Source organism: Vanessa atalanta, chromosome 3, assembly GCF_905147765.1.
Source record: "Vanessa atalanta chromosome 3, ilVanAtal1.2, whole genome shotgun sequence".
Taxonomy (NCBI): Eukaryota; Metazoa; Arthropoda; class Insecta; order Lepidoptera; family Nymphalidae; genus Vanessa; species Vanessa atalanta.
In genome coordinates, this window is record NC_061873.1 from 9091271 (window position 1) to 9119128 (window position 27858).

The 27858-nt window shown below is 29.9% G+C and overlaps 1 protein-coding gene across 1 annotated transcript; it reads right to left on the reverse strand.

Annotated features, from left to right (window-relative positions):
• On the reverse strand, positions 1-27071 carry LOC125077234 (long-chain fatty acid transport protein 4-like). Its single transcript, XM_047689114.1, has 14 exons — positions 26913-27071; positions 8194-8361; positions 7087-7331; positions 6370-6520; positions 4615-4852; positions 4195-4444; positions 3340-3541; positions 2753-2863; positions 2400-2481; positions 2046-2176; positions 1711-1861; positions 1328-1485; positions 967-1120; positions 1-401 (listed from the first exon to the last, which is right to left on the reverse strand). Exons 2-14 carry the CDS (start codon positions 8251-8253, stop codon positions 244-246), a joined length of 2091 nt encoding a protein of 696 aa, XP_047545070.1. The 5' UTR covers positions 8254-8361; positions 26913-27071; the 3' UTR covers positions 1-243.
• Between the last annotated feature and the right edge of the window lie 787 nt (positions 27072-27858).

A 27858-nucleotide genomic window follows, 5' to 3' on the forward strand; every position in this document is an offset into this window, starting at 1 on the left:
ACCAAACAAAAAATACGATACAAGCAACAGTGTAATAACCTACCACAATAACTTACATTTAATTATATGTAAGTTCTTTTTTTCATAAATACCTACCCCAAAACAATATTATCAGTCAATTCTTATGAATACTTTAATTTATTTAAATTAGTAGTTTCCATTCACATGAATGTCAAATAATTATTATTTACTTATTTTTTCACAACATAAAAGGCACTTCATACATAAAAATCAAGTATAAAATCACAGTCTTATTTGTCCCGATATAATTTTTTCATATTCTTCAGCACCTAAACTAATATATTTGTCTAATTTTGAATCGAAATAATAGAGTTTGTCTTGAATAGTATTAGGATTATATCCTTCCTTCTGTAAGTCGACCTTGCGTAGTTTAAATGTTGCTGAAATAAAAAAAAAGTTGTTAGAAATATTATATACGTAGTTATTGTCTATGGGATTATTATTTATTATAATTCGTGATTAATTTGAAATGAACATTACGCCAGATAGCAATATTATGTAGGTACGATTTATACGAATGGACTGTGAAAACAGTATAAAGTAATTAATACATAATCGAACTAAAGTTTAGTGATTGTAAAAAATAATATTATATATCCTACTTTAAAATATTTCTATAAGTTTGACATGAAAAAATGTTATCCCACTTGCAAAATTATTAATTAGTTACAAGAGACAGGCATCATTCGATATACTAACCAACCATCATATAAGTAAATAAAATCAACTCGTTTTATTATTCGTTTACTGAGCATTGAAAATATACATTTCAGTGGGATTAATCTGTTCTTAATTCAGATTCATGATATACACAATTGAAGTCGCTTAAAAAACGACAAGGACATGAATAGCCCATTCATGCCATAAATCAAAGATGTATTCATAATGTTACTATAAAAATATAAAGTCAATACTAAATGATAAATATTTCCCAAGTAATCATACCTGTCATATCCATGGCCGACATAATTCTTATGAAGACAGGTCTAGCGTACTTGGGGAGGTCTTTGGCTACGTCTCTGGCCAGCTTGTCCAAGTCTAAGCTGCCATCCTTGTCTACTATACCGCACATGCCCGCTCGTCCTTCTATATTAGGTATCTGCAATAAAGGTATCTTTTAAAATCACGAAATAAATAAAACGTTATAAAGTTAATTTAACTATGTTCGTTAAGTGATTTACATTCGATTATAAACAGTTTGATTAAGTACATTTGATCATGTTTTTTTTTCTCTCAGATATTATTACAGTTTTATTTAGCTTTTGTGATGTTTTTTTTTTAAATAGCGTGATTTTGTAACACATACTTCCACCCCATATACAACAGCGTCACGTTGGTCAGCAACCCTGGAAATGGCAGCCTCCACTTCAGTGGTGCTGACGTTCTCCCCGCGCCATCGGAACGTGTCTCCGGTGCGGTCGCGAAAGTACAAGTAACCAAGCTCATCAGCTACTAAAATGTCTCCTGGAAATACAAAATTTATTTTTGTCTTATCTCTATTTACCATATGTACCAATCGTATAGATGTATCTTTAATTAAATCTACAATAAAACTTCCGGGACTCCCGCATATATATACTGTGCGAAACAATATGGTATAGTTTAAAATTAGTTACATTACTTTGTAATTCTCAATTTGCTTTAAATGTAAAACATATTGATCCATTTGTTATGAAATTCAGTAGGTACCTGATATGAAAGCGGAGTCTCCATAGTTAAAGACGTCTCTTACAATCTTCTTCTCAGAAGCTTCTTTGTCAACGTAACCGAGGAATGCACGCGAAGGATTATTCGGTTTTATTTTACCAATAAATACACCAGGTTCATGCGGTTGCGCCAGCTGTAATATTCAAACAATAATAATGAATTATCTTGCAAGTACATTTTAAAATAGTATTCCATGACGATTGCACAAGCATCTTAATAATTGATGCGATGAAACAATGGCAGAACAACATTTTCATTATTAAATAGGAGCAATTATTGTGGTTTTACACGTAACAATAATAAAATAAACATTTTACCTGACAAAGGCCTTTCGCGTCTCTAATAGGTTCTCCCGTATCTTCGTCTACTTTAATAATAGCGATCGGGTAGACTGCAGGGACAATTCTTGATACGAATCCTATGGCCCCAGTTTTGTTGTTAACGTTGACTGGAAAAATGATGATGACGCATAATACAAATTTTGAAGTCTGATTCTTAGCATTAATTTTAAAGCAGAAATAATTACTTCTGACACGTAGAAGTAGGTGAAATAGTATTTAAGTTCAGTTAAATTGTATACTATTGTTAAATATAAGACGAATCGTAGTGGTTAAATTAATAAAATAAAAATAAAAAACAGTCCAAAAAATTTAATGATATTTAATAATTACCGATATTCGCGTTTCCTTCTGTGGCACCATAAAATTCTACAACCCTCTTTATACCGAAACGATTGACGAAGTCAGTCCATATCTGCAAGTTTTGTCGTATTTTATATATACAGTGATTTTATTAACATATATATTTGATAAAATATGTACACAACGATGTAGTATTTAATGGCTATGTTTAATTAGACTAGTGAATAGGAACATAGCAAATAACACTGAAAAAACCTGTACAAAACGCAAGATGATTTTTTGTTCTACTATGCCACGAAGCTTGGGATGCCATCCCAAGGTCATTATAATTTATAATGGCTATTAAAAGTAAGGCTAATGGACAAAATACAGTCTGAACTTACAGTTGGTCGCATGCCGTTTCCATACACGGTGCGCACTTTGTGCTGCTTGTCAGTGGGTGAGGGTGGCGTGGCGAGCACATAACGGCACATTTCTCCAATGTAATGCGCCGCCTAGAACACAAGATAGAAATTAAAAGCACTATTGAATATGGGCATAGATTGGATAATATTAAAATGTTTTAAGAGCGTCTAGTCAAATAAATAATGGTCTTTCACTTTTAGTATAGATCTATTCACTCGCGAATAAATGATCGCGAATATACTTATTCAAAGATTTTAGATTGGATAATATTTTTGATAAATCCACTCCCACAGATTCAAATACCAGTCATAGTAGAATATAAAATCACTACAGCTAAGTGATAGTCTAATATAAAAGTAATTTGTTACAATCGACAAAAAAAACTGCACTAATTTAATTTTAAAATCGAAAATATATTTAAGTAAAGAAAAATATCTTATTAAATATAATTTGTGCATCGTACTAATATTGAACGAATTCAAAGCGTTCATACTTTTATTTGGTTAATAATAAATAAACAATAACGTAATTACTTAAATTAATATTAAAATTCACATCAATTTACCGTTGCGTTATATTTAATGCAGTCTGGGAAATACGCGGAAGCGGAGAACTTTAATTTTAAGGCCACAGTGCACCCAAAGATAAAAGCATTTCCCATTGTGATAACACCGCCAGCTGAGTGGTAAAGAGGCATAGGACAGTAAATAACATCCTTAGAATTCAATCCTCCTAAGTAATGAACACCCGATGCCATGAACACCATTCTGAAAAAAAACATAAATATTCAAAATATCCAATAATTTACAAAACCACATTTTTTTGGTAACACTTTACTGAAAAACTTTCCAATATAGAGTATATTTAATTATCACTAATGTTTAACTGAGTCTTATTTAACTGTTTATTCACTTTACACTAATTATAAATACAGATTCCTGCGACATAGACTGTACTTTAACATAGCCTTCTGCCATAACTTAATATCAAATGTTATCATCTAATCAGAAACAATGAAATTTATACATAGACAACTTTAATACTTTTTACTAATATAATATTATATTCCTAACATTCTGGACTGGATTTTTCACAAACAAGACTACTGGCATAACCAAACAACTACGCCTGGTGTACACCATTTGCTGATGATTTTTACGAAATCGTTAAAACTTTTATAATTATGTATATGAACTTGGTGGTACCCGCCAGCTTCTATGGACATTAAATAAAAAAGGACTAAAGAAAATCAAAAACGTAATACCCTATAACCATCTACGGATGTCGCGTCTATTTGTTAAGTATTTTTTAAGTAATTGACGTACAATGTAAAAATATTATATTACGTGTAGCTAGATAATGGTCTCCTATGTAGAATTCAGAATAGTGAAAAAAAACTTTAACAACGTTAAAGGCCGACCTTGAAGGCGATATAACAGCCGCTTTCGGTAGTCCTGTCGTACCAGACGTGTAGATGTAGAGCAGTCTGCCAGTGAAGCCTTCACCTTCGGAATTCGACCATTGCGCTGGTGGTGTAGACTCCAGTAAGTGCGTCAAATCATTTTCAGAGTCGACTACATTTACAGCACTATCCGATGTATTTAATGGACGGCGGGTGAACTTATAAAGTTTGATCGACTCATTTAGTTCTTTCCTTATGTCTTGAATAGCTAAAACAAAAAAGAAAAATGTTCATCTGTAACTAAACTACCTTGGTCAGTTACTTCCCAGTTATGCAATGCAAATAATATACATACATATATTTGAAGTACTTTATATATAAATACGATATTTTTTTCTAAAACCTAACCAAATTGAATTAACTATTATATACACTTACCAGATTCGAACTCGCTGCCGTAAATAACGAAATCGCATTTGGCAATATTTATTGAATGAAGCAAAGTATTGCCAGTTTGATGGGTGTTAATCAGAGGAGAAATACCACCGATGCGAGCTATACCAAGCCAGATTGCAGGCATCTCAGGGTAATTGCTAGCCATAACTGCTACCGTGTCACCACGCTTCACACCTTGTGCTCGGAGTACTGCTGAAACGCGAAGACTATACTCCTCCACCTAAAACGTAGCTTTCATTATAAATATGTATACACCAAAACATCCGGTAAGATAATCTCGTGGATGTAGCAATAGCATCTCAACTGAAGATACCTATTAATCCGGCCAAAAACCAAGTTTTTTTTTAATTTGCCGTGTATATTACGAAATATGGCATGACGAAACAATTCAGAAACATGTATATCTACTAAGTAATATGTAGGGAAATAGCGTTATGATTTTAAATTAACATAAATTATTACACATAGTTTTATATCTTATATCTTGGATAAGTCTCCTTGACCGCTTGTAATATAAGAGTGTTGAATTATAATTAGGCGTCTACTGATAACAATCTCTAACCTGAATTCGGGGACCTATTTATTGCTTCCTTAAAGGTTTCATAGGTCAGATGTTAATCGTTCCGACGCAATAATCAGTAACATTTGAAATCTGGGTTATCAATCCTCGTAACGTAATTAACATGCTCCTATATATATAAAATATTTTTTAAGTCGTGTTGTCAAACACTTGCAATAAAGAATACGTAGCTGACATATTTATTATTGCAATTATAGATTACAAAGTTAAACTTACGTACAATGTTTGATATTTTGAAGTGTCATTCAGATTTGACAAGGTCAAAAGGTTTAAAACCAACAACGATAATTGTTTATTTCAAGTATGGTAGTATCGAGTTTTTAAAACAATAACTAAATAATATCTAACTTGGACTAATGTAATTATCCATTATTCTTCAAAAAAAATATGATATTTATAAGTTTTCCTTTAGTATCTAACGTTGGTCAAAGTTGTGGACTAAGGCCTTTCTCTCCTTTTGAAAATAATGTTTTAGGGGCTTACTCCGCGGCATGTGCAGAGTTTCTGACACATGAAGCGGGACTTCCTTACGATATTTTGCTTCGCTGTCATGCTCGCGATGAATTATAAGCACATGAAAAATCAGTGATGCTTTCCTGTATTTGCAATTTTGGGTTTCCATGTTCTACCCACTAGTCTATCTCAAAGAATTCGTTTTATATAGGATTAATTGATTAACGAGTTTGTTTTTGAGTTGTTTTTAATTTTGTTGGAATTTCATACAATAAAAACTTATATATACCAACATAACCTGTATAAGTTGGCGAAACATTTGACGACTTTGACAAACCTTCGATAAACAAGTTAAACGCGCTACACTGGTTAATAATTTTGGCTGTATTGAGTTATGGTTTAATGATAAATCAATGTCAGTTTAATGAAATGGGTCACGTACACCACTGAACTCAAAAAGTTTTTGCTATTTAAATTGAATAAAAACGACGATTTATATATTATAATAACTACTTACCACAGATATATGTGCATATGTGATTTAGGTATTTCGAAGAATTGTATTTAATAGGTGTGCTGTACTTATAGTAAAATGTAACATTTGATATAAATAATATTTGCATTGAATCGAAACAGAAATCTAGTTTAATTTTTACTGAGTTTGCTTTTATAACGACGTATAACTTTATTTTAAAAACATTTACCTGCTGAAAAGTCCATGATTCGTCTTCAAACAAGAAGCATACTTTTTTTGGATGTCTTTTAACTGATTCGTGGAAAATATCTGGCATGGACCAATTTTTTTTTGTAAATTTACTCGTTAATCTTAAAATTTTTATATAGCAGTAGAGAGCTCTGAAAATAATGAATTAGTTAGTTATTGCTAAGAATATAAGGGAATCATTGTAGTTAGCTCAAAATATTTATCTAAAATGTTTAGAAACGTTTTTTTTTAATTCATGTGTTACTTAAGCAAAGAACTCTTATAAGATTGCGTTTGTTTATTTATTTTCAATATTGAGTGCGTCGAAAATAATTCCATAAGTTTTCCAAATATATGGATTATTTAAAAAAATATTTAAAACTTATGCGTACCTACGTAGTTAGTAAAGATATGTTTACTATTTAGTTGCAGAGAGACATCTTTAGCTTTAGGTGGTTGCCAGACTTACTTCAAGTTTGGCAATCACCTAAAGTTTGTTTTGAGGGATAATTTCATCCCGTAGAAACAACACCATTCATTTTAGTACACATTCGTTACACAATTTTTTTCGTTACAATGATAGTCTTTGAACTCTACAAGCACAAATATGAAGTTTCGTAACATGTATACCAAATATTCTTATTGAGCATCACTTTTCGATATACTTATGTTCGTATATATTTTAACACTTAAAATAAAAATTGATTTTTGAACTTACTTGAAATCTCTAGGAGCTGTTTGTACGGCGACCCATAGCCAATTTGAAAAATAGATTATTATGTATACGAAAGCTATGACCGCGAACACAATGAGGCTTATCTGCCAGCTGAAGAACACCCAAGCCACAGCACTCGCTGCCACCAGGACAGCTAAAGCGAACACCATCACTATGATATGTACCCAGGGTAAACTAGGACCATTAGTTCCGATTTTCCCTTTTTCGATGTCTTTTTTTTCATTGTCCTGAAATATAAGTATGCTGATTGTTTGACGACTGATTCATAAATATAAACTTCACGTTAAATATTATCTACCGCTATCTTTAACTGCGATTAGATATGAAAAATTCAATGACGTAGTAGGTCTCGTCCAACACATTCACGCATCCATTTAGTTTACACGCTTTGTAAATAATACACACATACATACATACACACATGATACTAGTTAAAATCATTAAAATATAATATAGACTATTGATGTAATTATGTACTTCAATTTTCTACTGTAAAGTAACAATGTCTTATATGCATAAACCTATTACAACTTAATTTCGGTTTTTATTATTAAATGTAATAAGGTTGCTATTAATGTTTCGGTTTCTTTTCTCATTTAATTAATGCACTAATATTGCAAGTGCGTATGTGTAACATTTATCTCCCCGTTATGACGTTTCAAGGATTTATTTTGCAACGTTGTTAATGTTTTTTAGTGTGTATAATATTTATATATGTATTTACTCGCTCGTAAATATCTTTTTCACTTCAGATACATCGAAATTTAATAGTTTTTATACGACGCTGCCGAAAAGTCGGCGAATACTGGACAGTTAGATGGCGCATTTAGTTTCAACAGTAAAACCTTTTTTTAGTAAAAATTAAGCCATGGTGTAACGAAAACATACCAACTAAAAAAAGAATAATACACCTTGTATAAGGAAAAAGGATTTTAGAGATATTTTATTTTTAAATGAAGACTTAGTTGAAACTTTACATAAAATATTACCACGTACTTAAAAAAAACATAAAATATCCTAATACCTATCGTAATTACGTCATTTCAAATTGCAACGGTCGTTAATATTTTAAAAATGTTAAAAACTCACCGATTTATAATTATTGGATTCTGTTCCCTTCATATTATTATTAGCTTCGATATTTGACATGTTCGCGTTTTTTATAAAAAATATATCAAGTACACTTATATTTCTTAGTAGTTTGAAGTTACTATGACTCCGACTGGTTCATTTTGTTCAGTAAAATGCTAACATCACCTGAAACAATTAAAAAAACACATATAAATATTTAAATATTTAATTGTAAATGTTAGTTTGTTAATTTTCAATGTCAATTTGGTTCTGTCTCTTATACAATTATTTAACATACTTTTATATAAAATAAAAACTTCCGTCACCTATAATGAGATCTGTTTTTTTTAATAAATTGTACTGGGTACAAAGTTAAATATAAATTTGTGTTAAACTTTTTTTGCATAAACATTTCATTATTAAGTGGATTATAGTGTACTTAAAAAAAAAAACAAAAATGTAACGTCAACAGTTAATATATTATCTACTTATTAAGCTGTGTGTAAAATAAGCATATTGAACTTATCCGTAGCATTGACCTCAATGACTGAATTACATGTTTTTGTATGCAAATTGTCGAAAAAGATCGAATATATTAAAATTGTTAATAATAATATTTTTTTAGACTACACTCCTCATAAAAACATGATAGATAAACCATTATTTTCGTATTTGTAACTGAATAAAAAATATATTTTTTTCCGAGCGAAATATTCCAAATTTTATTGTAAATGAAGTTGCATACTCATATAATACGTACACGTACGAGAAACGTATTATAAATAGTATATGTAATGTATACGTCTTAATTATGAATTATATTATGTTTATTTAATTTACTTAATTGAAAAAACGTAATTATCATAACAATAACATACGAAAAAGTATACGTACACTTTTTGGTATAAATTATGTTCATATTTTAACATAAGATATATTATAAAATAATCAACTTATTATTATGTATAAACCGTAATAAAAAAAAAATAAAAAAAATCGAAGAGATCCAATATGACTAGCTTATTTAATTTCAACTAGTCCTTCTACTAGTCCAATCGATTGAGGTAAAATTTTGAATTCACTATTAGTACCTACTGGTAACAATGCAATCGACTATACTTATTTGTATTCATCTCAGTACATTGTATCAATCAAAGTCGTTTTTTAAAAATATATTTTACTAGAAAAAAAACTTTTTAGCTTATGATAATTCATCACTATACAAAAGTTTATTTCGGTTCGGAGTTAATACCCAGCCAAATGAAAATTTTGGAGCGACGACCACAAACTATGAAGGTTGAAATAAAAACTAAAGAACTCACGCGACGTTTCCGAGGCAGCTTCGAGAAAGGAAAGTGAGAGTCAATGACCTTTATACATAATTTCATATCAACGTTGAGAGCGAAAGTAAGCTATCGAATATCTTTACTACCCTTCCTTTCACATTTAACGTTGCGCTGGGATTTAAGCCCTACCAATATTAAAAGTATTAACTTGTTATACATAAATAATTATAATATAAAAAACGCAGATTATTCATGAAGTATAAATGACATACAATAGAGATGTGACCCAATGAACACGCTGCTTTAATTGGAAGACATGATTAAATTTCAGACCTATATAACTGCCTTTTTCAAGGGCTATATTAATCTTTCTATTTACTAACGTACTCATTGGTGAAGGAAATTTCGCAAAGAATTAAGAATATATGCATGTATCAGAAGTATTGTTATATATTTACGCAGTGAAGCTGTATCCTAGCCCTCAAAAGGACCCATTGGCGTATTGTTATTTTTAGAATAAAATCTAAGCAAGATATATTACTTTTTTGTCATAAGTTGGAATTTAAAATGTCCGAAAGTTTTGATTTTATTTATTTAATATTATCCAGTTTTGGATAACAATTTTTGTTCATCGAAAATAGATTCATAAGATAAAATAATTTTATTTAGGTACATGTTATTAGACATTAACATATATAAATAATATAGTTTTTTTATGTAGGTATATAAGTATATATCAGTTTTAGTTATTTAATTATATTGTTAAACTTTAAAATACAAATGTAACCGAAACGGACACACGTGTATATGTATCATTCTTTATTATACCATACTAACATGTATCCTAGCGAAATAAAACACGAAGCATGCTTATTGGAGTAGGGCAACGCGTGAATGTGTGCTCTACTTTAAAAAGCTTATAAAATGACTGACTGACATAACGTACAGCCTAAACCGGTGGGTCTATATGCAGAAATTTTGCACAGACATTCCTTATGGAACGTGAGCGAGTGTCCACTAGTAAGGCAAGAATTTTCAAAAAGATATGAAATCATTGGCGAGTGATATTTGGGATGAAAATTTTGTATGGAAGTTCGTAAGTAAACATAAAAATCGGTGTGAAGGCTTTTGAAAATACTTAATAGACTTGCAAAATTGTGACTTTCTTAGATTTTGTTAGTGAAAAAATTATAAAAAAATATGATGTAAACATTTTACATATATGAAACAATACAAAGTTACGTCGTTATCAAAATACCTCATACCAAGTTAAGAGTATTAGTTTCGTTATTCATATTTAACAATAAAACTTTATGTAAAGATTTTTATGGCGCAATTAATGGCAGGAAATATTAGATGTCACATAAAATCGATGTATATTTAAGAAATAATATGTTGAAATAACTATGTTAAGCAAGTCCGACCTGCTCGGATGCTCTTATTTGCTGTACAGATTCAATATATCCGAAATACTCGAGTAAATATTTGTCTAAAAAATCAATATTGATTTATGAGCTAGATTTCATCATTCTTATATTATACTTCTCATGTGATGTTAAATATTTAATATGCTGACTTATGTACATTATACCACTTACATATTTTAAAACCTTTGTCGTTTTTTTTTCAAAAAGATATACTAAGCCGTAGTATTATATTTAAAATTACATTTTAATTAATATAATGAATCGTAATTATCAGTAGCATTTGATCAATGAAATTTATGTCTAAATATTTTTTTTTCATTAATAAAACCGGATGTCAAGATATTACAAAAATTTTCAAGTATACAAATATTAAGAATTTATTTTAACTTATATCGCGAGCTTTGGATTGAGTCAAATTAAAGAACAAACAAATTTTCATTTTCATCTCTTTTATAATAAATGAGCGATTTTGGACGGTATTTGTTGCAATTCATCTTTAATTGAATTTTACTTAAATGTTAATCCAAATAGTCACGTAATTGTATGTTGATAGTACTGTGCCAGACTTTACTCAAGCGGATGTATGATTTAGGAATGCATACAAAATTAACATAGAAATATTTATTTTTTTATTCATAGAAGACTCTACTATTACGAAAACAGCGGAATATAGACGTATTCATAGACAATAAATAAAGCTATTATATACTGTTATAAGTCCTTACTATTAATTGATATGACAGACGCTTAAATAAAATATCGATATTGTTTCCACGAAAATAAGGACGGCTTTAAATAAATATATTAGAAAATAACGAAGTAGTCCTTTTTTGCCTCACATTGAGTCTAAAATATTTGCAAGGACTTTTCCTTAATGTCCAATGAGAGTAAACCTAACCGCTGTAAAAAAAAAAATATATATTTAGAAAGCGCTAGATGATAGATAAGTTTGATATAAACATGCACCATCACGCATGCAAATCTATACATGTGAATATCGCCAATAACATCTGAAAGTGCTAATCGATGGAAAGCTGCCAATTTGTAAATAGAAATTTATGTTTAATAAATATATCTTTAAAATGTAATATATAAGAACAATTCGATAAGAATAAAATAAAACTATAACTTGAGGTTGATTAAATTATCTATATGCAAACAGGCAAAGACAAAAAAGTTCAATACCTTTTTCTCTGCTGTCGGTCAACTGATTATCTTTTTTTTTGTGTGTCTTATAGTAACGGGTTTTAGTGTTATCAATAAAAAATATGAAATAAACAAGAAAAAAAAACCGAAGCATTCGTGAGCAGTGAGCGGTGAGCAGATCTAAAAATTCATTAAAAATAATTCTAAGATCTACTCAATAAAAATTACGTTGATCAAATCCTGAAGTACTTTCGATATTTAATGACTATCTAAGAAGTCACTTTAATGTAAATTAGATACATTCAGCTTTCATCCAAGCGATACAGTGCCATTAACACTAATGTCATCTTTGCCTAGAAAGGGTTACAGGGTTGCCAGGCCATAAAATATAAAATCTGGATTTGGCATAAAATTATGACATAACTACTAATTTTGCCTTAAAATTTAAATAAATAAATTGAACTTTATTATATGCAGATACATGCCAAGACTTCGATAAATAGTTATTATATACAAAAAAGTAATAATTTACAAAAATATTTACCACGTTTATTTACAATAAGTAAGCAAGCATTAGGCGGTTACCTAATGAGCCACCTGATGGTATGTTGATATCATCATGCATAGAGTGGTAGACATTAACGCTGTAAGAAATATTAACAATTTTTTACATCGTCTACGTGCCACAAATGAGATCTAAGAATTTATCCTCCTTATTGTAATTACACTAACTCACTAGTTCTTCAAACTGTAACATAAAAAAGCTAAGTAGGTATTGTTGTTTAACGGTTGTCCAATATCCAAGTAAAAATAAAATCCTTAAGTTTAGCTTATTTTGATGGTAAGTCTACTCCTCAATTTTTATAATCGGTAAAAATATAATCTAACCTATCTCAATAAGCGTATATAGATACATACATGCGTATATACACGGATCTAAAGTAATTTGTAGGGAATCAAGTTAAATCTTATATAAATATTTTATTTATCCTCGTAGAACTCACGAAGTACGTTAGAATATTCTAAGAAGATAAAGAGGAATACAATAAGTATCCATAATGATTATATATAACGCCGAATTACGTACAATAGCTTGTTTACTATTCAATAGTGGTTCTAGAGAATTATCTTGTAGAATTCATTTCATAGAAATTTTATGACGTAAATATATTTCCATATAATAAAGTATAACATATACCTACTTATTTATAAAGGCATTTCTGAAATACTAAAATTGAATTAAATCCATTTTAAATAATAAGTAATTAACTCGTTAAACATTAAAAGTTGCCTTGAAAGTAAGGCAAAACATACATAAAACTGGTTTAAAAGCTTATATATTTGGAAAGAGCCTTCGAACCTTTATTTAACAGAGGAATATTTTTTTAACTATACAAGCAAGTTTTTATTTAAGGCATTCACAAATACCAATACTCAATGTTAACCGTCAAAACAAAAACAAAATATTATACAAGCAGGCCTTATTATAAACTAGGTGTACGTGCTGATTTACCTGTCCAAAAATTATAAAACTTTACCCCCCAAACGGCGAATTCAAAAAGCCTATGTCGTTACTCGCGTCTCAAACTAACTCCATACCAAAATTCACAAAGATAACAGACAGAGTTACTTTCGCAATTTTAAAATTAGTTTATATGACAACGAAATTGTATCAAATCTTAAATATTTAATACTAGTATTTGTCATAATCGCAAAAAAGTTAAAATAGAATCATCCTATAAACATAATATGATCAATATGTCTACCATTTCTTTCCCATATTGATTAGAAGACAATTAGGAATTTAAAATATGTGTAATTTGAATGATTTTTCTCGACTGGTATAACAGCTACTAAAAGATATTACAACACTAATGACTTCTTAGCCGATTGCACACCTTGGGAATGAGACGATTGCCTCCAGGCTGTTTCAAATAACGAAAATATATTTATTGTTATTGTATGAAATAAATAGTGTCTTTCGCCGGTTCTTCCGAAGCTATGGCAGATTTCGACTATCAATAATCAAGTGTAATACTTCTATATTGAATAGAGATTTTTGACTTTGACTTTGAGAGACGGTAATAGTCGAAATTTTGCTGCAAGATTGCTTAACATGTTATGCGTCAGTTGTTTCCGAATTATTTTTATGAAATTAACATAAAAATAATTATGATGTGTTTCAGTTCCCTTTGTTTAGTTTGTTTCGTTTTTCACCTGTTCAATCAGAAGCACTGAGATATGTACAAGTCAAAGGGCTTTTGTATCAATTGAAAATTAATTTAGCAAGTCATAAAGGTAACACCAAAATCTCGCTTGCAGTTACACAAATATTGTCTAACGATGACCTTTGGTTTGTTGCGAAATATCTTGACGACTTGCAAAAGATGATGTTATTTCGTACACTCGACCTTAAAACGTTAATTGCCAAAACGTACAAATTGCTATCGCATAATATAAAGATAGGGTATGTCCGAAACGTCGATTTGTACCAAGTGTAAACTTGATTGTGTAATTCATTAGCTGGTATAAATAAAAATAAATCAGAACTATAAATAAAATTGCCATTTATTTTCAATATAGGCCACGCAGTTAACATAAATGTCATTCAAATACCCTTCCAGAATGTAGTTGCTGACCAATATCCTCTAACCGAGATGGTTATAAGTGACTCTGCGTCTGTATAACATATCAATGATAATGAATCACAAACAAAATTATTATTTTGAATATTAGCGCATCCTTTTCGTGTTAAATTACATTATATCATACGGGTCCTATCCGTGTGCGTTAGTCACACTAACGTTAAGAGAACATGTGTCTACTCAGTATGTCTGGAACAGCGCGGTGAGTGTGTAGGGCTGGCATTCAATACATAGTTGCGTGATCTGAGAACTGTTTTAGGCTTGAATTTATTCCAAGTTGCTTGATGACCTTGCCGTGTAATCGGTCAAGTTGCAATTCGACCAATTCAAACTAAAATCAGATATGTTTTGATAATAAGCGTTGCTTTTGGTATTTATGGACCTAATCTGATTTAGATTTTATTTCGTGTTGTTTTTGTAAGTGGAAAACTTTATTGCTTACATTGGCGGTATAATCAATGCACACGTATGCTCTCGTCGTGTATGTCTACTATCCATTTAAGGTCATATTCCTAACCAAGACAGATTTCAAGAGCATCACTATATTAGTATGTGAAATAAAAAATACATAGATACATTTCCAGACTATGAAAATTTTAAAAAGTATAATAGTATATAATAGCCTCAGTAAGTGCACTTGTATATAATAGTAAATAAAAAGCACCTTCAGAATAAATTGAACACAAATACAAATAGCAAACAAAGCAATGATACGTCGTCATAATTATTGTTTGAATAATTTATCGATTCTGTTGGAAAATCTTGAGAATAAAATCGAACCGCAAAAAAAATAATTACGACCATAATATATGTATGTAGTTATGAAATTGTTTGGAAAAGTACAATAAAATTTATTTATGTAAATTATAAGAATATTTAAAAATATCAACTACCGTCAAATTTTTATCTTCCTTTAGGTATATTACGATGGTGTCTACCCTGATTATTTTTTATAAATAGGTAGGCGTACTAACACAAAGCCAATGGGCTTTCTGATGGTAAGTGGTCATCACCGCTCTTAAACATTGGCACTGAGAAATATGAACGTCATAGTCAATGCGCAGTAACCTTGGGGACTAAAATGATATGTCCCTTGTGCCGATAGTTAAACTGATTTCTAAGTAAATCTTGATACCTCAGTAATATTTGACTGTGCACTCGCAGTACATAATTTATATTTGACTCGTAAGTCAAACCGTTAGCACAAAAACCTTATAATATAAATCACAATTTACGTATCTGCTATAATTTATTATTTAATTATTTTGAAAACAAGCGGTCTTATATAGAATAAAATACATTAATCAAACTTAACCTATAAGTTACCGATGTTAGATGAATACAAGTATTAAAGGAAGGAACGTGCAAAAATAAATAAATAATAAAATATAAATACGCATAACATTAAATTCAAATTTATTATGACAGAGATGAAATATGTCATTAAATTTTACAACATTTAAAAATAATTTAGTGTATTGGGTCTAATTTATATTCATAAACGTATATTTGGTAAGTTTTAGTTGTAACTTTATGTCGAAAATAACTATTTCGTAGACATTTTAAATTTAATAGAAAGTCATACTTCGATAAATCGGTTACATCATTTAAGATTTTATTTATAAAATCTTCAACTCATCACAATGAACACGGTGAACAGCTGACATAGGTCGAGAATAATTAAACTTTTTAAATAAAATAATGTATTAAAAATTTTAAAGTATCAGTCGTGTATTTATTCTATTCCATAAATAAAAATTTTGTATTGAGGATTCCAAACATGTGAAGCATTATATAAAACATATGATAAGCATTGCTATTAATTTAAAGTATATAAAAACTCCAAGACAATAGAGAGAAGAATAATGCCAACTCTCAACATTATATCGCCATTTAATTTGTATGTAGCTGAAGGTTTTTCTAGTAAATATTTTTAGTTATTTTAAGTATTTTATTTTTATCAGCATAGTAAAATGCTTAATACTTTCAATTTCTACGTAAATAAACGTTTAGTATTATCTCAGTAAACGCCATTAAGATATACATTCAATAGTAAATGACCTAGATTGGACCCGTAAGGTACCCTAGATACCTATAGGTAATAAAAAATATACAGAAATAAACGTTGATTTGTATCATTTAATGGTAAATGCTTGGCTAGGATTAGTACCACCCTATTCATCACAGAAGATTACCGCGAACCCGTGTTTAAAATTTTTTAATAAGGATATTTTGAGATATTTTATCAAAAGCTATAGAAAAGTCACTGTATGCGTATAGTAACGTCTACCCTATACCCGTCGTCCATAGCGCAAGCAGAATCAGTAAACAAGTTAATAAATGAATGCTGTCAATAAAATTATTATAGCTCTAATAACGAGTACAAAAATATCATATATATTTTATTCGAACATCTTCCTGATGCAACTTAGATTTGAAATGGAACCGTAGTTTTAAGTCATGCTTATCGCCGTTTTTAAAGATTGATACCATAAGATATTTTCCATTGCGATGGCATTGTGCATATCCTCAAAGATACAGCAAAAATGTAAGGAAAACCATAAGCTCTCTTTAAATAAATTGAGTATGAAAATACATAATATGTAAAACAATGTTGAAATCATATAAAAAATATGTGAAATTCTTGATGTATCAGTAAACCGCGAATCATTAGTGAAGGTGAGTAATAAAAAAAAATACACAATTAGACTTGGCAAATTGACGGATTATTCACATGCGGTCGAGTCTACTAATTCGTATGCACGGCAAGTTTCTTTCTCTAAAGTCAAACGCCTCTTTGTCAAGTACATATAGTAATTTATGTGTCATGGGCGACCTCGGGGTGTTGAACTGAGAGTAAATCGCTAATATACGAAAAAATACCTGCAGCGTAATTAATAATACGGCTGTAATAATAGTAAGGTTATAATGTCAAAATTATATTTTTTTTCTCGAATCACAGGATATTAAACTTATAGACATTTTATGAACATTATTATTAACATGCCCTTCATTGATTTTCAATGACATAAATGTAAAATTAAAACATTTATTTTTTTCCTTGTGGTCAATGTCTGCAGCGCATTCACGTAAAAGTAAATAACGATTAATATATAAAATATTAATATATAAAAATCTGACACAACCCAGAATGTAACTCCCAATCAAAAAAAAATATTTTTCCAAATGGGTTCATAAATTATGAAGATATGTAGTTACATTTAATATAAAAAGAGAATAACCGAATTTATAATAACCTTATATTTTGCTTATAAAACAACTTAATCTAGGTATATTAAAGTTTTCTTTAAAATTCAGAAAACTAATATAATTTTACGTACAATCGCTAAAAGGAATACACATAGGCCTTTTCTCATTGAATGATATATCATAAAAGTATTATGTATTCTATTCGTGTCGTTATCAATACGTCAACGCCCGAACTGTTATAAACACTTTATTGTAACTGTACTAAGGTGCAGTCCGAGGAGCTGGGCGTCATATGACTCCAAATAGTATACGTTAAGTTGACAAATCTAAAAATAGACAGTCAATTCGTCTATTTGCTAAGCATGTTATCCAGGGATAACCCCAGGTGTCTCAGATATACCACAAATGATAATTATCATCAACTGATTTGCCAATAAGAATTGAAGACTTCAATTTTGTTTTATATATTTATTTATTTCTATATAAAATCTAATTTAATAAATTTAGAAAAACACCGGTCTTTGGCCGTTCTCATCCTGACTGTCTTTAATGTCAATATTATTTTTAAATTTAACCTTAAAATAAAGTTCTATCAGAACGCTTATCATTCACTATTATATTGGAATTTATATTATAATTTCCAACTGTGAAATCACAAATATTATCGAAGATTAAAGAAAATGCAAATAACAAACAATTATCATTAATAAATTATTATTACGAAATGAAACTCAATAACTGTTTTTATAATAATGCACACGTGTAGCGATATCAAAACTAAAATGAAAGCTGCAGATTATTTGCGTCTGACTTTCCCTTTCATCTGCGAGTAAGTGAAAGATTTGTACCGACTGGTAAGGAAGGAGTTAAAATGTCCGCAGGATGCTGTAATTGTTGCAGGTTTAATATTGCCTTTCTAGTCTACAACGTTATAAACTAAATTAGTAGAAAGTTATTTGCAATACCAATCAATAACAACGTATTTATATAAATAACAAGATATTGTATTTATACACATTATATTACTGTATGTAATTACCAATTAGTTAGTGGGCAACCATTACGAATTCCGTTTTACACAGATAGTTATAGGATGCTCACTGACATTCCTTGAGTTTGCAGCATAATAATTGACACAATCACGACTATACCATCATTATATATCTGCCACGGGCGGAGAGTAATGTAATAAGGTTGTTTATTTTTCATATAATTCTTATAAAAAAAGGAAATCCCAACTTCATCTTAAATAAATAAAAAATGAATTGTTTAGTTCGTTTTCAGGCATCGTTAATTCGATTGATTCTAAATTTTATACTTAATGTTTCATTTCTGGAACTTACTTGAAGGTTTTTAGCAAAATATTATCTGCGTGTTTGAGGTGTCTCGCGAGTGGTATCGGATAATTGTTTACGAGAAAACTTAAAGAAGAATTGCAACTTACTCCTGACATTGACTAATGAGCGGTAAAAAAAACTTGAAACTCGAATTTAATACAGGTTCTCTACGGAAACTAAACTGGACGATTAAAATTACTGTATTTATGCAAAACTGAGGTAATGAGTGATTTTATTGCTGTTCGCATTTGAACTATCCAATCCCCTCGGCCCTGTTCCGTGTTTCTATAGTTGTTATTTTAGTACCTTGTACTGAAAACATGAATGAGGAAATACATAAAATACGTATATAAAAGCGGTTTTTATTTAATCAGACCTCCAAAAAGGTTTTAAGTACCGACTTCTTTAATTACAAAATTCATTAATTTAAAAACACAATAAAAATTCAAAATGATCGAAACGTTCATATGACTTTTGTTATTAAAAAAAGGTGCCTCAACTTGAGAAGAGCCGGCAATAGAAACGCCGGATTTATTATTCCAATTTAAGTTTACAAATAATTAATAATGTATATTTATTTATTTAGTTGAAATCGTAATGAGTTTTCAAAGTACTTTTAGAATGGTAGCGCTCCCACCATAAATCGTATGAATAGCCTTTCAGCGGTACAAGATTGTATTAATAACGACATTATTACAAAGTAGAATGTCATAGGACATTATACTCTAGAAGTGACTAAAAATACACCAACCGAGCTGTATCGACATCAAATAACAGTCTTATATTTTTGACCGCATTATGCATGCTGCAGAACTGGATCTAATTGCCAATCTATTAATATGAGAACACCATTCGACTTTTGCATTTTTTGCTAATATCAAAGATGTCTTTTGTTTTTATACATTTAACAAATATTCAGGCAAATTAGCCGCAGGCAATAAACCCGTTCAGTTTCGCATTTATAATATTTGTATAGATTTTTAAAATTTTTACAAATCTGTGTTCCAAATTCAAAACTCAGAGGTGGTCATTTTATAATATCGTTTAAACGTATTTTAATTTGAAATTGTTTATTTATATCGGATCGGAATCGGATAAATTGGAGAAATCCAATAAATATAGAGTTTTTTTATGTTATAGGGCATATTATTGCAAACATAAATAAAAGAGGAAATATAAATTTTCTCATTTATATTTCGAAGGGGGGAGATGTAAGCTTTGTGATGACATTCGTAGGTATATTATATTTGTAGGTATATATGTATGTATCATATACTATTTAACAAATAATAATACTAACATGCATGTCTCACGACCACCGGCGCACGTGGCCTTCTGATGACATTCCCAGTTGTCTGTCTGGTTTTGTTTTTTTTTTACAATATAATAGATACCTATATTGAAAAATTACTATTTAATGTGTGCAGATTTATTTAATGAATATATTATATATTTAATGTCTATTGTCTATTCTATATATATTTATATTAATTTAAGTATTCGTATTATAACTTGGTCACCGCCCGTCAGTAGTTATCAAAGAGGGTACCATTGAAAACCAGCATTAGGTGTCCACGCCTATTAATTGCTGAATGGTACACCTATTTGGGACACGTCATATATGTTTATTGTAATATAGTATTTTTTTTTTGTTTCTTTTAACCCTTTTTTTGTATCAATTCATTTTTTATTGTTATTTTTTTTTTTTTTTTATGTTCTTTCGTGTAAATATTAATAATAGTAATTTAAGTTGTTTTTTTTTTTGTTAACTTTTTTTATTTTCTTTCTAATTTTGTAGTAACTTATATATATTTTTATAATTTTTGTACGGTCCCAAATAAAAGTGTTCTTTCTTTCTTTCTTTCTTTTCAAACGAGCAGGAGGCTCACCTGATGGAAAGTGATTACCACCGCCCATGGACATCAGCAACACCAGGGGGGTTGCAGGTTCGTTGCCGGCCTTTTATAAGGGAAGTACACTCTTTTTTTGGAGGTTCCCAAGTCGTATCGGTTCGGAAAGGCAGGCGAGGCAGAAAATGTCCTAAAAATCGCGCTGTTGTGGATTTTCGGACATCTAGGTGATGCGGGTGAAATTTAGAATTTTGACGAGATGTTCGAAGGTGAAATTCAGCTGCCGGGATTAATCCAAACAATTTCTCGGAACATTCCCCGTGGAAAATTCGGTAGAAGATGCAGAGTGATCCAACATCTCTACGCAGTGCCAAAGGATCGAGCAGATCAGAAAGGGCTTTATCGTCGAGTTTTGTTGATGTTAATTATTCATAAATCGTCCCAAGATTTTCCAACCGACGACTACGTAAATATATCTATATCAATAGAATTACAAAAATCACAATATATAATCATATATATATATATATACAAGAAATGATGTAATTTGTATAATTAACAAAGACTTATTTTAAAATTGTTAAAGCAATATTGTTATTCCATTTTTTTTCTCATTTTGTCAAACCGGAATTTAGTGTAAGCGTATTCATTTATTTATTTTTAAATTTTACATAGGCATTACATTACATTATACATTACATGAAACAAATTTGAATATCACTTGTATGATGACGTCAGAAACGAACGCAAAAAAATATTTTTCCAAGAATAACAAATGGAAACAAAAAGTGTACTTACCATAAAAACTAAAGGACATCTTCGAGCTGAAAATGACAAAAGATTTAAGACTAATTGCCATAATGCTATGAAAATGATAAAATACAATGTACAATCTTACGAATATGTAGACAAATGGAGGAATGGCATATTTGATATTAATAGACTTCGATACCATTGAATCGAACTGATATAAAAATATATTTGTAGGTATATATGTATGTATAATATCGATATTAGGATGTGCAGTCCCTTCAATGAAATGAATGAAATGAAATTACAACATACTGTTGCTTAACACGGACTGCAGATAATTGCAGTAGAACAAAGATTAATTTCTTGCAGAGTGATTAAAAGCATGCGAGATTAAAGATCACGCAGTCAACGTATACATTCATGTTTGTGGTTATATTTTTACATTATATTATTTATATAAATAATTATATATTTATATTATATTTTAAACTCCTTACTAATAAACATAATATAATGCCTCGTCTATACATTTAAGGTAGTCTATTTGCCTGCCTGGAACTGGCAAATAGTTCACCTGATGGTAAGTGGTAATCTTTCCAAGGCGTTGGCTTTATAAAAAAATATGTTCTAAGCATAGCTGCCAACCTTCGAAACTAAGAAGTTAAGTCCCTTGAGCGTTGTAGTAACTCTGGCTCACTTGCCCTTCAGACCGGAACACAACCATACTTAGTGGAATTTGCACAACACCTTACCACAGAATCAACAACACTCATTATTAAACTATCTCGTATCAATTTCTTTTATTCCCTTTTAATTTTTAAATATATATTCGTTGATTCAATAGTGGGTTCTGACTGAATAGCGTCCTTTGTCTACCAATATTAAACAAAAATTAAAAAAACGCGAGTAATTAAGTACCTATTCCTTTCTTCACACGCTGCCTGTCTACTCTCTATCCATAATAAGATGTGTGATATCACCACATCGAACGTTTTCCACAGCATTGAACATGTGATTTAAAAGAGAAATCCTCCTTCGACAAATTCAGCATAAAATACAATTAAGGTTGGGAACACTATTTTAAGTGTGAAAACACTTGTATCAGAAGGACTCGCTCCTCCGTAACAAAACAAAATAATACTTAATAATACAGTAACAATACTTTTAAACTTATATAAGTATTAATTATTATTACATAACAATAGACGGAAAAAAAATTATGACTTGATAAAAGAAAATTTATTTAAAGCTATAATACTAATAAGTGTATTATTTAAGATTTAACAAAAAATATTAAATAGAACCTTTAAAGGTATTCATGATCGACATTAAATTTTGATGATAAAAGTTTGGAGAGAGGTGAAATAGTAATGGAGTAGAAAACGATTTCATTATTTTATTTTAGGAAGACAGAAGTGCAAATTCGACCTGATGGTAAGTGGTCACATTGTTACTGTAAGAAATTACCCCCTTACTGTACCACTAGCAAACAGTTCCAAACTTGTTACTGGCTTCCTAAACATTTAAACAGGAAAACTATAACACAAGTTATTGCTGATTATCGACATCAAAATATGTAATGTTAATAAAGTAATATGAAAATGGTAATGAAAAATATTCTATATTTTTAGAGGACTTATTTTCAGACAAATTTAACACATACTCGACCATGTGATATCTTATCATGTCAAGTGTTAACGGTTAACGTAAAAAAATATTGTTGATATCATTGTTAATATATTTTTTTATTAAGTATCGCAAGTATTGTGGAGAGGCGTACTTTCGGGAGCGAATATATCTAGGGTTGCCAGCTGTCCGGATAAAGCCAGACATATGTAGTTAGGCTTTTTGAGTGCGTGTCCGACCGAAATGAAGGGTGTCCGGCTTGTCCGGCTTTCGTTAGGCTATTTACATTTTATTTGTTTATTTCACACACAATGATTTTATTTATATTTCATTAAAAATTAACAAAATTCGTGGGAATAATCAAAAAAGTTTGATTTTAAATTCAATTTTTTACCGTATCTTTTAATACTGAGTCACAAAAAAATCAATAATGTAGGGTGTCCGGCCCTTTTACCCAAATGTCCGGCCAAACTAGCTGGTCTGTCTGGCTATTAGGTTTGTCGACTTGACAACCTTAAATATATCTATACACTTGTATTGTATTCATATTTTGTACCCGCTGGTAAGTGGTACACAGTATCAAAGTAGTATCAAATGGTGATTTACAAACATTAATCGTAACGACTGACATTGCGGTACCGTTATGGCAAACGTAATGAGTGTCCCGTCGCTATTAGCCCGATAATACCATTGAATCTGTCATTGTCAGTCATCGTAGCCTTGAGTGTACCATGCAACGAATATATTCATTAGCTGTTGGAGTGTATACGTAACTATAGAAAGATGCTTTTGTTATTTTTGAATATGGCCATATAATTTATCATAAATATCATAGCATCACTTGAATTAATCTATACTAATATATAAAGCTAAATAATTTACTTGTTTGAAAGTATTAACTTAATAACTACAAATACTAATTGAAGAGTCCATTTACGTTAGATATCATACTTATTGGGACAGGTTATTTACTGAATATCACTACAGAATGTAATCCACGGGGCGGAGCATTAATATTCAACGCGAGTGAAACCATGCAAAACGTCTAGTATATGAATTACTAAGATTGATTGGTGTCATTATTAATCTAGGGTGTAATATATATGTAATAATATGTATATATTGAGGTAGCAAAAACTTAACGGTTATACATTACGTATGGTATATAAATAGTACTAAATAAATGTTTCATTTTTGCTCGTATCATACATTAAGATCATACATAATAAGTTTATATAAAAATAATAGATTAAGCTCCCGTGCATATTTTGGGAGGAAGAAGTAGTACATGTCACTGATTATCACGTGAGTGACCCTATTATTGCTTACTAAATATTACTGCTTGACCAACCAATAAACACAACAATTTCAATATTCGATCACAATAAGGATAATAATTGTTTAATATGCGTGCCCAGTATGAAAAGAATTCTCAGATATCTTTCGCAATCATCTAGAAAGGAAATTAAAATAATTTTAGTCCGATTAAAATCTTTTTTTATTAAAATCAAATTCCTTTATTCAATACAGAAGCATTACACTTACTTTTTGACTGTCAAATTAAACACTACCACCGGTTCGGAAAAGAAAATTGAGAAGAACCGGAAAAAGCTTCGTTTACTGTAAAAGACAACGATGCGATCTTAGATCCGAAGTTGACGAATAAAATATAATTGTAAATAACGCTCACAAAAAGTAATTAGCACCGTAATCTTATCCATTAATCATCTACACAGGAATTACTCTAACGTATACGTAAACTCGCAATTTCGCAGATAATAGATAAAGTATTTATTTTTTATCACAGATTATGTTAGGTAATTATTATGAACTGTAATATCGACGATAAAATAATGATACGTATATAAATATCTTGGCAAAAATAATTAGAATCCCAATCAATTCCTAAGTACCTAAGTACCTACTAAGATTGTTATGTATCTGCAAACGATATAACAAATCACGATTCAATTTTGATACTACATATTTATAAGTCGTAATGAAATAAAATTCAATTAGACTGTCTATTTTTTATTTTTGTATTTATAATTCATTTGCAAGAAAGCTTGTAAAAATAAACATTATTTAATATAGGTACATCTGCATATTTTTTTTTAAATAAAATTAGTATTTGTAATGTTATTTCTTTTATAATTTATTAATGAGCAACTTTATGACATTGGATACTTTTTTAACTTATTTAAAAAAATTATGGAACATTAGAAAAATATCACACATAGTACAAATTATACAATAAAGCACAATGGATATCATTTTACAAACGTTAATAAAAATATTTGTCACGTGGGTATTCCCACGTAGGTCTTAGTAGATAAAGTAGAAAGTAGATGCAGAAATATAGATCAAGTGAAATAGTTTTACCCATCTCTAGTAACCGGGCTAATGATCCAACAGTTATTATAAATAAATAGAAACGTGACTTACGTTATGTAATACTACTTTAATACATAATAAAACATTTTTACCTACCCTTATCGAATATTTTATTATTTAGAATATTTATCGTAAGCTTATACAAAGTCAGTAACTTAAGTTGTTGTTCCTACTAGTTTCAATAGTTTACAGTGAATAATGATCGGATGTTTTTTTCTAAACTCGAAGGGCTGTTAAAGTGGGAAATAATTTCAAAAGGTCAATAACTTATGATTTAACATAGGTTGTGTTTTAAGTATGGCACCTGCAATGTTTACAATTATTTTTACTCGACTACGTAGAAACCAAAATGAGCGTTGGCAATTTCAGCAGACTATGTATGCGTGTCTGTTTATCTGCTTCCGCATATTTTCTAAAATACTTATTATAATAATGTTATCAGCTTTTATTAATTAACTTACTCGTAAGTAGAAAGATATTTTTTCAAAGATAAAGATTCCTAAGGTTTACAAAAGCAGATTCCGATATTTTCGAAACGACCTATATTATAAATATAATACTATCTCCATGACTTAATAACTTAGTAAGTATAAATTCATAGTGCACTGGCACTGAATTGTCGTACATTACAAAACAGCGTAACAGACTTCCACGCTTGCCAGTGGCAGTAAGTTTTGTCACAGAAAATTTATTTTATTTTAAACATAAATTTATTGATTACGAAAAACTTAAGTGAGATAATATTATCTCACTTAAGTTTTTCGTAATATAAGTAATGTTACCTTTATTTTCAAATATATCAAATTTTCAAAAACTTTAATAATATTTAATTTTTGTTTCACATATGTACTTTTTATTTAAAGTAAATTATGAATTAGATCTATTAAATACTTATCCACACAAATCCTTAGAAAAAACCCACAACAGTGCTTCCATCAATATTAAATATTATTTACATTTTTGTAAAAATATCGATTACTTATAAAATACTTATTTAAAAAAAAAAGTAAATTTAGGTGAATCTTTATTTTTTTTCTTTTATTGAAAAAGATACAACACTCACCCTTAATATTACTGCGTTTTCCAAATTATAACTTGCATAAAATCCTTAATTGAGCTATCCGTATTAAGTTACGCGTACAGCGACGACGTTACTTTTCGAGTTTGTATGCGTGCACTCTCGGCAGCGACGCGTGATACGAACTGTGTGGCAGTCGAATGCCGATAGTCGAGAGTCGAACGGCGGAAGACGGAGTCCGGTGGGGTACATGGTGATTGTATGCTTGATAACAATTCGTGGGATACAAACCCAACACATCTCACCGATGTGTAGAAAACAGACTTGAACTCTGAAAGACGTTCATTCGAAAGTCTTCGATTATTGTATTGTGGGTTACGGTGCAGTAAATGAACATTCTAGTTTCATTTAACGTTTTATGCTCATGTTACTAAAGTTCTATTTACCTTAAAGTTTCTTAGTAACTTAGCGACAGATGACTATCGCAAGATTATTTTGATTTTCACTTAAGTTTAATTGAATAGCACTAATGGAAAATTTAAATTGACAATTTGTCGATTTAAATTATATAAATTAATATGAATCTATTAATTTGGAAAGGAAAATGGCAGTAAAGATGATAGATACGTACTTAATTAATTATATTTTAAAATATACTAGTTATATATATTTTTGGAAGACGATGAAATCCCAAGTTTTTGTAAATAATATACGATTTCTTGATGGCAGGGCTTTGTGTAAGCACGTCTGTTTTGGTACCACAAACTCATCAGAATTCATTCTACCGCCAAACACCAATACTTTTTGTATATACCAGTGTAACTACAGTCATAAGTTACATGTTAGTTCCGAAGGTCGGTGTCGCTTGGGCGATGTAAGGAATGGTTACATTTTTACAGCGTCAATGCCTATGGACAATGGTGAACCATTTAGCAATCCGCCTACCTAAGTCATAAAAAATAAATAATAAAAAAACGATGAAAAAAAATCG